Source organism: Pezoporus flaviventris, unplaced genomic scaffold, assembly GCF_033815535.1.
Source record: "Pezoporus flaviventris isolate CSIRO_AGI_PZ_B2104156 unplaced genomic scaffold, CSIRO_AGI_Pfla_v1 ptg000006l, whole genome shotgun sequence".
Taxonomy (NCBI): domain Eukaryota; kingdom Metazoa; phylum Chordata; class Aves; order Psittaciformes; family Psittacidae; genus Pezoporus; species Pezoporus flaviventris.
In genome coordinates, this window is record NW_026892554.1 from 9,960,390 (window position 1) to 9,974,049 (window position 13,660).

The 13,660-nt window shown below is 38.6% G+C and overlaps 1 protein-coding gene across 6 annotated transcripts in view; it reads right to left on the reverse strand.

Moving 5' to 3' along the window:
• ADAMTSL3 (ADAMTS like 3) overlaps window positions 1-13,660 on the reverse strand; it is a 180,243-nt gene that overhangs the window by 27,278 nt on the left and 139,305 nt on the right. For all 6 annotated transcript variants that reach the window (XR_009742174.1, XM_061446830.1, XM_061446831.1 and 3 more), the window contains exons 16-20: window positions 12,880-13,166; window positions 5,883-6,012; window positions 4,631-4,823; window positions 3,757-3,936; window positions 2,822-2,975 (exon numbers count right to left, since the gene is read on the reverse strand). Coding sequence is in view for 5 of the 6 variants with exons in the window: in XM_061446830.1 (XP_061302814.1) it covers window positions 2,822-2,975; window positions 3,757-3,936; window positions 4,631-4,823; window positions 5,883-6,012; window positions 12,880-13,166 (944 nt within the window). In the remaining variant the exon portion in view is untranslated. The remainder of the gene's footprint in view (window positions 1-2,821; window positions 2,976-3,756; window positions 3,937-4,630; window positions 4,824-5,882; window positions 6,013-12,879; window positions 13,167-13,660) is intronic.

Genomic DNA, 13,660 nt, shown 5'->3' on the forward strand with positions numbered 1-13,660 from the left:
TAGGTGAAAAGCTAAATGCTTCAAGCATTCAATAAGTGTGTACGCTGTATGAACTACACCCTAGAGTGTATTCTTATGCTTATAAAACAAAATGGTTATTTTCAATGTTTTGGGTAATGAGTTCAGACCTGTGGGGAATATCATGGTTTCATAATTACACAGCTTTTAAATCGATACTCGTTACCCAGATACATGGTTCTCTCAACCATTTCACATGATACAACAAATGAATTGCTTCAGCACTCAGTTTACTAAAATTATTAAAGTAGCATCCTGTTTTTAATAAGTTATTGGGCCCAAAATATTTATTTTTAGGGAAGCATTCCAGTATTAAATCCTCCATTTCCAAAATCCAACTCACAGACACCGTAAGTTTAAACACACAAATTAAAATACTTCAGGCTGTGGTCTGTTTACACTAGTTATTCCAACATGGAATTAATACCAGTGCATACTTATAAATATGTTAACAAGTCTCATCCATTTCATTTTTTATAAAAGGAAAGACCACTAACTCTCATTAGCAGTTCAACACTAAAGGGTGTGTATGTTTTTACTGGTGAGCAAGGCCAGGAGTGAAACAAAGTTCAGAGTTCTGGATGGCAGGCCATATAAATATATAAGGTCAGATGAACATATGAGGCCACATAAGCATGCATTTTCTCGATCCTTAGTACCATCCAATCTCACATCTGCTGAGGTAATGGACTGTTTGGGAGCGATTTTTACTACAAGGTAAAGCTTGCTTACGGATTAGATTGTACTGGAGCCATTGGACCTCATTATCACCTAGTACAAATCCATCTGTGTCTATGACCTCCAGTGGTCCTCTGCAGCTTTAACTGGGCCTCAGGTCCTGGTGACCTCAGGGCTAGTCTGGTGTTACTTCCTACGGCTCAGAGCCCACAGTCAGAAATGTTTCTGACTTAATAGGGCTTGTTAAGTAAAAAATCAGCTATGATTACTAGTCCCAGGGAAAAAGATTAAGTCTAAAATGCCTCAGCCCTGTCATAAGGCAGTAAAGAAGGAGCTCATCTGACCCACAGAAGCATAAACTGAGGAGATGCATTTAGAAACACTGCTTTCAAAGGCAAGAGCCCTTAACTGCATGCATACCATGACCCACACCACTCTTCACTGGGTCTGCTTCACTCATCTGCCCATCCTAGGGCCATGCTATGTCCCTGCCTTCTATTCACTGCCCCTTCAAGGTAGCCTGAATCCATGGCTGCAGGAGGAGGAAATACCCCCTGAATGTGCCCACGAATCCAAACCCTGCTGCTGCTGCCTTGGCCCCTTCTGCTAAACCCAAGCTGGAACTGTGGATATGGACATGTCTCATGCCTTCCCCTGCCCTCCTGTTGCATAGCCAGGGAATTGTCAGGCAGTTCTGAGCTGCAAGGGCTTGCTTGCTCCAAAGGGTTGTGGAGATAAGGAGGACGGTGATTCTCTTGTATGACTTCAATCTGCACCCATCCGGCACAATCACACTCCCTCTACAGTCCACTCTCCTGCTTTCTTGGCACTGTGGTGGAACCTGACAATCTAACTTTAATATCAGTCCGTGCTAAACAATTTGCAACCCAGCTACACTGCCATTCAACTATCCACAATTAATTAAATTCAGATAGATATGCAGCTCAAAATATTTTATTAAACCTTATGCCAAGGACATTCCTGAAGGTCCACAGGGCTTTTAAGTGGAGTTTTGAACCTCAGGGTTTCAGCACATTAATCTGAAATGCAGACCAGGAAAAGCAGTTTCATATTATGTATGAATCAGTAATTATTCTATTTCTTATTTTGTTTTGTGAATAGTTTTTAAAGCAAAGCTTCAAAACGTATAAAGTAGCTACTCTGACAGCGCTATGAACTGGGTCAAAATATGTCTGTCTCTGTGAGCTGCAATCAAAACCAGGCTATTCAATGAAGGCTTTTGGTTTTCTCCCACCTCAAAACTAACAGCTCTCCTTTTTCTCTTCCTTTTCAGCATCCTGCTCCCCAAATCTACATACTAATAAAGTCTCCTTTAAAGTCTCCTTTACAAAGAAAGGAGAGCACAGGTTCATATATCAGGGACCTGCATTTAGAATGGCTTATTCTAAATTACTCTCCACGATTGAACATACTCTATATCAGTAAGGTATTTCCATTGGTGTTATATATATGTAATTAGTGGAACTACCATCAGTATTGTAAACAATTGTGCCCAAATCATACAATTCCCTTAGACAATCTTCCCCAAAAGATTTGGTACTGGATTTTTTGAAGAGTGTCTGTGCCATCATCAATTCCTGCAAAGCTCATGAAACTGGGATTCTCATTCTCAAAAATAGAAATTATACCTCACATTATCACTGGCTCAGAGTTTCAGGTTTTGAATTCCACCATGTCAAGTGAAATGTCCAGTGTATACAAATGTGTACAGTGAAAAGACAAGCCAGGACTGGATTCTTATCTTTTCTAATACCATTTGTAATTTATAGTCAATTTACATTTTGGTTTGGGTTTTTTTTTCAGTTGGGATGGTGTAAAGGTTAAAGGAAAAATCAGATCAAATACAGGTAAGTGTGAGGGAGAGAGGTGTGTACCCTTAAAGCCTATTCTAAAACTACTTCCTGAGATCATCACTTTTATTTCTGATTGGTAGAAAAAAAAATTAAAACAATCCTGTTATTACAGGTCTAGTAACTATGACACTCAGTTTATGCCAGATTAGGAACGCTGTGAAAGTACAGTGAGAGGAACGACTTAACCTGTATACAGATTTTTCTTTATAAATAGATCTTTCCAAATTAACAAGAAACTGTAACATACTTACTGTTGCAGGCATTCATCTGACAAGACCTTACAAGCAGTGAAGGAGACAGACCACTACACATTGATCCATTTAATGTGACATATTGGCCCTTTGCTGTTAGGTTTTGGCAGGCAAGTTTCCTCCTCTGGATTCCAACACCGCAGCTTACTGAGCACTGTGAAGGGAAGGATGCAGTCAGGCTAAACTTGGTGTCCCACACCACACACAGTAATTTTAAACTAGCTTCTTGGTTTGGGTTTTTTATTTCTGAGAGAGAAGGCACACACTCTACTTCATATGAATCCTTGTGTTATCCAGACATTAAACTCTCTCTGCTTTTCCAGACAACAAGAATATAAAACAGATTTGTTCCAGCAAACAACTCAGGAACAATTAATATAACATGACAGTATTTCTTTATGGCCAACCATGGGAGAACATAGCAATGAGATACAGTACCTAAGAGAAACAATGCAGCACATTATAAACAGTTTGTGTCAAGTCACTCATCCCTTTCTCCTAGTTCATATTACATGAACCTTTAATTACAGCTTCTGAATTCACTTTTATAAATCTTGTGACCAGGGAGTGGTAGTGAGTTTGCATTAAATGGGAAAGAAGGAGGACATATTCCAGAATAATGCAAATAACTGCTTTTTGGAAGCTCTACTATGAAATAATTGATAGCTAAACATGTCTGGTAGAGTGCACGCAATGAACTACAGCCTCTCCTTCTGCACGTGAAATACAGCTCAGGGAGAGGATTACGATCAGCCTGGTTGTAGGCAGGGATGCACAGCAACTGTATGTACAGATTAGTCCAGGTTCATGTCTTGTGAAACTGTAAGCTGTTCTGTGAAGGTATTGCTCCAAACAGCATATGCACCCAAGCAGAAGTCTTTAGAGCTCATGCTGCAACTGAAGGGTTTGATTCACCATTGCTGAGGGCTGCTCACCTTGGACCATTCTCCAAAGACCAGCTGAGGGGGACAATCAACTTTTGCACATGGTTTAGTAGTTGGCAATTTAGGTTCCTGGCAAGTGTCATCAGAGTGTTTCAGGAAGCTTCCATCCGTCAGCAGCTGCTTACAGTACACTTTGCGGGTCTGAATCCCTCCTCCACAAGTACGTGAGCACTAAGGAGAAGAGAACAGTCTGTACACCTGCACATCACATCTGCACTCACCCACCACATTGCTAGTGTACACAAACACTGTAAGCCCCTATTCCCCATTATGCTCTCTCGAAAAATGGCATCTATTTTCAATTACAAAAAAAGCAGCATGTAGAAAACTCTTCAGTTAAAATATTTAGCTAACGTATTAGAGAGAACTTACGTTAAAAAGTCATATCACCTCAATGGAATTAAGTAGTAGAAATCTTAAAAACACACATCTTACACACAGTCTGTTGCTCACACCTAGTGAGAGTTTAGGAAACATTGTCCTTGAGACAAAATAAATAAATAAATAAATGAAGAAAGAAAGAGAGACAGAAGGAGAGAAAGAGAGAAAGAAAGAAGGAAGGAAGGAAGCAAGCAAGGTCTCCAAACCAGGTTACTGCATTTGCAGAGTGCAGAAAGATGTCTGCAATAACTGGTATCCAGCCTTCTGAAATCTGAAAAAAGACTTTCCACTTCAAGATGTGACTGCCTATTGGCATAGCAGCCAAAAATAGTATTTCTGATCCTGGATTACTTTGTTCTAATGAAATCAGTTGAAACACTTACATGCCAAAGTTTAGGAGCTACCTTCCGTGTTACTACACCGGAGAATTTCAAGTACCTAGCCAGAGGAACACATTTAAACTATTTCTGTAACCCAGACATACCTCTTGCCACTCCTCAACATGCCAAACTGGGGGACAATCAATCTGGTTACAAGCTTGTAAAGAGTGAGGCTTTTTGTCTTTGCACTCTTCAGCAGCAACAGCAGGTCCTCCCGGCTGCTGGCAGGACACGTCTCTCGTCTGTATCCCAACCCCACACGTAGCCGAGCACCGTCTCCAGGGGCTGCTTTGCCACCTGTTCCAACAACACAGCCCAAAGCTCAAGTGTTAGCAACTTGCCTCAGATCAGGGAAGGAGCAATCCTACCCAAACAGAGCCCAGCAGGAACATAACTGAAGGCGTAGTTATTGACATTGCTGAAACATCCCTTTGGTTTGGTGCTATCGCAAAATTACAAACTAGATCTAAACTTACAGGTAACAAGGAAATGCAGAAGCTATGAACCATAAAGCAATAAAGAGTCATTTCCAGATTAATTCAGCTCCAGCATTTACTCTCAGAATGCTCCTCATCAAAAAAAAACCCAGCCTGTTGGCAATCTGATGATGTTTACATTTATAAATGCAAATATATAAATAGACCTTTGCTGCATTTACAAAACTTCCTTTAAATGTGTATATGTTTTCTATAAAACATCCTGTTCCTGTTAACTTCTTCCCTACGTTTTGCAAGAGGAGGTTTCTGCAAACACGTAGAAACAACATGCAAAGGATCAGGGATGTCAGAGATCAAAAGTGGGTAAATAAGGCAGTACATGTCAAAATTTCACATATGGCTCTTTCAAGTGACCAAATCAGCTGGGTTTTCTTGGATTTGGATCGGGTTTTCTCTTTTCCCAGAATCTCCAGATAAACATAAGAAGCCATGAGAACTATGCGGGGCTACTAAAGAGGCATGAAAATAACTGCAAATCATGATTTCGCTTTTCTCATTTAGTAAGGATAGGAAGTAAATATTGTGGATTTTTTGTGAAATTGCTTTAAAATTCTCCTTGTACCATAGAAGAGTCAAGGCTGTTTTTCCAAATCCGGCAAATACCTACACGAAAGAGATTTAGTTCAGAAAACGTTCCTTATTTTATTAGTGACATGTGAAGAGTGGAAAAGGAGTGAACAAGACCAAAAAAAAAAAACAAACCCAACCCCAAAAGCTTGTTAAAAACAGAAGTAGTGAAATTTCATCCCAAAGCAAGACCACAGTCCTGCAATCTGAACCCTTTCTGAGAAAGCTAATGTTTATTTAAGTCCTATTAACCACTTCTTTGCCACAGTAGGATTTCATTATTACAGTGTACCTCGGAGGGCAAAGCTTCGTATTGCAAGCACGGGTCATTGGTGGTGGTCTCTTGGAACCGTCACACAGGGTTTCATTGACGGCTTGCTTTGTCTCTACATGCAGACACATTGCAATGGCTTCTTGTGTTCCTGAATTAAAAAGGAAAACACTCATGAGACACTGAAGATAGACAAGATTTCTGTAGAGCTTACTCTTGAATAGTTGTCAAAAGTTCTGAACATGAATTAGATAGAAGGCTTAAAAGTACCACCTCAAGTCAAAAAGAACATAAGTATTTATATATTTAATGCTCAAAAGATATTTGTGAATTATGTCTACTTTAATTCTGTGATATTTAAAAGGTTTGATTTGACATTCTACCTGTCTGAAAACCAACATGCTTTACTGTCTGTCCACCACTGGATGCTACATCTGCCCGGTTCTGTAATGCTCCCCAGCCAACTACTGTTGTCATTGCCAAAATTGGGGTAAAAGTGACTTCTTCTCACTTACCTTAACTTTAAAAAGCAAACAATGTAGTAAAAAAATTGCAGAAAACTTCTAAAACGATACTCAGGAGAATGGCTGACTAAACATAGAACCTTTCTCTTAGGGGCTACGAGGTGCAATAGCAGAACCTTTCTCTTAGGGGCTACGAGGTGCAATAGTTTTGCTGAAGGCAGCAAATCTGACCCAGCCTAAGGCTTTCCTCACTCATGAATGTTCTTGGAACCTTCTAATCTGCAGCTTTTGCTACCTGGATCTTATTACTGAAGCATGAAAGATTACTAATACTCAAATTTCTGTGAGTCAAAATGAAAAGCAATATAAGTTTGCTTTAGAATGTCAGCTTAGCAAATACACATTTTGTGAACTACTTTTATTTTAAACCTATGTAATTATCCAATTTTATATATCATATTCTTTAGAATGACAGCCTTACTCTATTTCAAAGCTCACTTGTATACACATGGAAGACGAGATGGTTTGTGACAATATTTGGGGGACCCCGTGCATCTGGAATGTCCTGTACAAGCAATGCTAATGATGATAATCCTGTAGAACAAAAAAGCACTGAAATAATAAAATACGTATTTTGCTGTTTCCAGGTAAAAATCGTATTTGAAGAGTCACCATTTTAGGAATTTAAATCCATTTCCTTCCTCTCTTTCACTTATATCCAGTGATTTTGTAAGGACATGGATTTGCTTTCAGCAGCTGGTTGTATTTCTTTTCTTGGGACCAGCTTCCAAGGTTTCAAAGAGAGTTGCATTTTTAACTAGAAACTCCACTAACCACTTCATGGTATTACCCATGACATGACCTCAAACCAGCACCACTATTCTTAACAGAGGTTTCTACTATTCCTACATATTCTGCACAGTTTCATCTCAATGCCAAGGGTCCATAACTCTCTCCTCTGCAACATATTCCCAAGCAGTGTTATTCTGTTCATAAATCCAAAACTGTTCCTTCAATCTATAAACAATTCTGATGTAGTCCAGCTTAGCAGCCAGCCCAGGCCACAGTCTGTCTTTGCAACACTTGAACCAGCCCAAGTATTGCAGACAAATCAGCAGTGATTTTCACAATAACGTAGATTTCAGCTTCTTTCAGTCTCTATGGTACACCTCTGAATCCTCACCAGGACACATTTTCAGTTCAGAAAGACCTTGTTATATAAATGTTTTGACTATATCTATGAAGTGAGGAAATTTTATAGAAGACCTGACCTTAAATATGATTGACAACGCATTCAGATCTCTTCTATCAAAGTATTGATAATTACATTAACAGAATGTGAGCATTGAGTAAAAAGTATTCCATTAGCAAGGCGGGGAAAAAAGACACCTTTAACAATAAATACCATGCCCATAACACAGACATGAAAATGCTTGTTTAAAAGCTTAACAAGAGCAGCTTTCCTGTCTCCCTATGTAGGAAATGCACATCTGACTGTCTCCAGGAGAGAAATAAAGACTTAGAAATTGTGCTGTGACAGAAACAGAATGACATTACCAGTCAAGCCATCAAGCCCATGTCAAGGATCTAGATAACCTCTATCTTAGGTCAAAATCTACCCTATGGTACGAACCTTCAGTTTCACTGACCTCCCTGTGTTTCTGCAGGAAAACCACACTCTGGTGATGCTGCTTTGAAACAGGCTGTGATAAGTAATATCTTAATATTTCACATGAAGGAGGGAAATTAAATAAGATTCCTTTCAGACCATCTAAACTGGCTAAGTTTTAAATTCAGTGTTACAAAAACTAAACTGGCCAGCCAAATGAACAAAAGGCATGCCCTACCAGGTGATGGGGTTTGACTGCAACTTGCCACCTGGAGTTCATTAACCCCTTCTGCCTTGCAGCATGACCTACCTAGCTTTAATTGTGTCATGAGAAGGAATTGTTGGTATGTGGTGTATCTTCCATTTGACTTAACTACAGGGAAGTAGTGATTCTTCCCCAAAGGGTCTGTATTGAAAGAAAAACGGCCCTCTGTTTTGATGCTTTAAGTGCAAAAAGGATATTAAAGAGCTGTTAAAAACATACCACATGCTCCTTTCCTGCTCCTTGGTTCTCAGTTCGATAGTTCTATTCAATAAATAACTACACGTAATTGATGCAGCATTTGCTTGAACTGAACTGTCAAAATGTCTTGACAATCAGATTTCTCACCCCAAACTATAATTTTCCTTTAGTTGGGAACTTCAATCAGTGATAAATTTCTTATTCTATGTTGACTGGAAAATGGAAAATTCTATTATTCAAACAAGCAAAGTTTTATATGTACGACTTTCTTGGCTTATAATATAAACATAGTAGATAATTTAACTAAAACATTATGTATGCAGCAGGGAGCATTAAGTATTTTTATAGTAATCTGATGCACTATTGTAGTAATTATCCTACTATTCAGTGAAATAGAGTATTTTCTATTTCAACCCAGCATTCAAACCACATACATTTACATTCTTTTACGAGCTTTTCTGTGCAGTGAAATACACAGTGCATGAATCATAGAAGCCGTGTTAAAAGATCAGAATGCTTGAAAAAAGCACTTTTTGTTTCTGCCTTTTTTAGAGTACAAAGAAAATGGGGGTGGAAAGTTGCTGTGCAAGTAGTCAGAGGGTCTTTACACCTGGAAAAGGAAGGACACTCATTTATTTCTATCAGATAGTCTGAGTTTGGTTACTGTTTAAAAACATGTATTATCAGCTGAAAATAAGTCAGAAGAAATGCCAAGTCCTGCATATCATTGAGCCTCTCTGTAAATCCATTGAAATGACTTATTTACACTCCTTCCTTAAAACAGCAGTTTGTGTCTGCACTTAAGGAAACTAGTGATAGGAGTAACCAGTTGCCTACAACACTTTTGCAAATGCTCTCAACATTATATGCGAGTCTCAGAATGGTCATTGCTTTTTTTTAAGAGCCCTTAAATTTGGCTGGAATCCATTAATTTTCTAAGGATCTCAGGTTTCATATAAATAAAATAGTAAACTTTTAGCCATTATGGTCCAGACAAATGCCTGAAAACACAATTTGACTGCACCCTAAAGCTTCTAAAGCCACAGACTACAGAGCAAACAACAGGAAGTGCATATGTATTTATTGTTTAATCTCATTATTTTTAAGCCAGTGTAATGACTTTAGGGGGCCTGAATCACAATTTTTGAAACAAATTGAATATAAATAACAATAATAACATTGAGCTATCAAAACCTGCCTCTTGCAATTCAAGGTATTTTTAAACAGGGACCCAGAAAACGGTCAGTTACTTTTTGAAATGGAAGATAACTCCTAAAAATATTGTAGAGTAGTGAAATTATTGACAACTGTAAAGAAATACTACAGATTGCAAGAAAAATATTTATTCTCCTCCGGCATACTCTTTATTCTGGTAGCATCTTACCTCTCACTCACAATACTATAAAAATTAAACTTATACTTCTGTTGGGGACTCTTGCATCAGGGCCAAAGTTCTTCAGATTGAAAAAAATCCCAACATTCTGGGAACATGAGGGTAAAGCCTAAGTTTCCCAAGCACATAGTTGGCTTATTTTCAGTTTGGGATTTCTTCAGGCACTGAAGACAAAATAGATCTTTAGCTTTCAGGATGGTCACAGAGTTTCCTATGGATATTAAAGGAGCTGTCTACTTTATGACAAGCTGGTCTGGATGACTTTTATTTGCTCGTATGGAAAGATTGATGAGAGAAGTGTTAATTATGCTAGCAGGCATAACGCAACATAGCAGTCCTCAAAAGCAGCAAGTTTTGTGGCACTCCATATGCTGCATGACAAGCCATACAGATATGGTGCAGAAAGCACACAAAATGACCAATGACTCATGTTACTGATGCTCTATAACCTGCTGAATATCATGAACTGGAAAGTAAGGATGATGTTTTGTAATTCTTTGCAGATCACTCTATCTCTGTAATTCTAATACCTCAAGAAACAGTGGTTCCTTTCACATATTTTCATCTGCTTTGGAGAGGGACCAGAGGAGATTTTGAATATAAAGTCTAGTCTGTATGAGTATTTACAAAAAAGGTGCAAGTGACAAGCAGTGAAACAGGGATTCAAACCTTGCTCAAACAGTGGCTATAAAGCTTCCAGCCTACTTAGGCCCTACAGGCTTTTCTCTCATTCAGAGAGAGTCAAGCATGAAGAAACTGAGATAGGAGTTCTGAGGATACAGAAATCCAAAGGAATAATCCACAGGAATTTATTTTAATATCTATTGCTAGATACATACATACTAGAGAAAAATTACCTAATATAATTCACATTACACTGGGATATTCCAAACTCAGACAACATCTATTTCTTGTAACGAAAGAGTTCATCTAATTGAAATGAGATTTAAACATAAAACTTAGCAGAAATGGATCAGCTCCTTTGAACTACACAATGGAAAAATGGTAGACAGTGAGATCATTAGTTAGTACGTTGCAGTAAGTTGGAACCAGAAGAGATGTCTGGTTCCTTTAAAACTATCGGCAGGTAATTTCTGGTCTGTTTGAAAGCCTTTGCCAAGGCAGCAAGACGACCTGAACTGATAGAAGGAGAAAAATCACTGCTACCTAACTAGCATAACAGCACAGGGACTTCTGAAGCTGTTAATTGATAAAATATCCTGACAACTTCCCACATTTCCCAGGAGCATCAAGTAAGGAAAATGTCTAGACATAGTACCAGTGATACCACAGAAGTCTCAAGAAGACAAACATATTTTCTTTTAAACTTCTTTAAACAGATCATTTCTATTGCATATCAAATGGTTAGATTACTAAGAACACCTATAGGACCACTCTGGGTCAGGCAACCTCACAAATTCATGAAAGGACCAGAAGTGAACAACAGAACTCACATTCAGCTCCCTCAGCAACAAAATAAGCTGAATGTGCTTGTCAGTCATTTTGAAGTTCCTTCATGCTGACAAATGAACCTACCGTCTTCAGTACAGGCTCCTTGAATTAACTGTCAGCTTGCACACCAAGTTCAGGTTTTATGTGAATGGTTTTGCACAGACAAACTCACATGTGAAGGTGTAGTAATGCAAACATGCACATGTGAAATTGTAGGCACAATTTCATCCTAATCATTTCAGCCTAAATGTCTGCTTTTGTCCTCAAAATTCAAAAACTTTGGAGTTTCAGAACACCGGTGACAAAGATATTGGCTAAAAAGCCAGTTAAAGTGGATTAAAAAGATGGCAATGAAATAATTGTACATTACACAAAACAGTTGAGATATGAAAAAGAGAACTACAAATTTAGTACTAATGTAAGCCTTGTTTCTGCTTTTGAGTACAATTTCCTGATTTCTAAACATAATTCCCTCATTAAAAACAAGAAACACAGACACTCAGTCACAACAGCTATTGCTATCACCACACGCTTATGCACATATACTTGGACTATATATACTAGGATTCCATTTTACCAGTCCTAGTGCCCACTGAAGGTAGGGGAGGGAATGGGATGCATCAGCTTTTCTGATAACATGCGCTAGTATCCTATGGATCAACCCCATCAATAAGCAGCAGTAGTAGACGATAAAGGAGGCACTTATCAGTCACTTACCATGCTGCTGGTAGCATTCTAGGGCATCCCTCCTCATGTCTGTCTTCAAGGTTTGAACTGAAGATTAGTACAAAGGAGGCTGCATTCTGTGAGCCCTAGACCGGCTCTCTGCTTCCAATTGTTTCGTTCTCCCTTTTTCTACATTTTTTGTTTCTTCTATGGGTACAACTGTCTTCACTTCTCACTGATGTCATCAGTCCTGCCATATATAGGTGTGTTCACAATTCCACTGCCTCCACTTAACACTTCATAACTCACTTAGTTCAGTCTTGAACTCACTTGTTCAGTCCCAAAGTATGGTATGTAGTAGCAACACCAACAACCTTGTCTAGTAACATGTACTTAGGATGACAGGGATATTCGATTACATCCAAAAAGGAATGTGCCTAACTACTTGCAGACAGATATATGGCACAAAGTTCCTATACAGTGATGTACTGTACTAAGACCTAAACAAACTTCTGCTTGATCTTCATGCTGGTCAGGCTGAAAGCAAGTCTCCCTAATTACAACTTTGTATCCCTACTGTGCTGTAGAAAATGGTAGCATTTCAGAAGATAAAGAATAATTAACATGGGAATAAACCTATATATTTTTGGTTCCTAGAAACATGCTGGTATCACCAACTGCCTTGCAGCCCATAACTCCTTCAGCAACAAGGTTAAAGCAAATTGCTATATCAACACCTTCTTGCACCTTAGCCAACCAAATAAAGTTGGTGTTTGAATACAGATTATAAAGAAAATGAAGTAGTTTGAAAGACTCTATGGATAACCTAGAAATAATTTAAAACTTGGAGCTGCATATTTTCCTACAGATCTACATAGCTAGAAGCCAATGAAACCAACAGAAGCCCCATCAATGTCAAACAATGTCAAATTCTTACAACTCAGGATAAACAAACAATCGAACAAAGGTACCTCCAAGACATGTGGCTGAACAAGGAGTAAAACCAATGTATTCCCAATCATAAATCACACTGCCATCTTCAGCATGTGAAAAATCAGGTGCATAGGGGACAGGATCACTGTCACAGGATGCCTGGTGGCAGACTCGTTCTGTTGGTGGTTTCACATCTTCACATTCCTCCTCAGGCAGGTCAACCTCAGTCTGAGTAAACGCAAGAAGAATTCGGCACTTCACCTCTCGCACCTGTATGCCACTGCCACACGTGGCACTGCATGGGGACCAGGGCTCAGGAATAAACCTGCAAAGAATCACAGTAGAAACCTTGTAATTTTATTCCATATAATTGTGTCTGTGCGTGCACAGTTAAAATATACTAAAACATAAATGTATGTCTATACACAAAGAAGACAATACCTAATATATTTATTCTTTTTTTAACTCCTTCAGTGGAAAAGGAAAAAAGAGAGAAACTCCATGAAGACATATCTATATGATATAAAATAGCTCCCCAGGTATACAGACTGAGGCATATGCCAAAAGTGTGTTTGCAGTTTGCTTAAATCTGAGAAAGATCATCACCTTATGTCATACTAATAATCAGCAATCGGAGAGAACAAAAGCACCTTCCAAAGCCAGCTATCTCCAGTGCACACCACCACAGGCTGCTGTTCAGATTTCATCTTGTAAGAAGCCTCTCATCTTCAATAAAGAAGTCTAACTGGCTCTGTCTCTAATCCATCATTTTTATTAGAAAGCATTTATGCTCCTGATGAACTATAATAAAAATTCTAC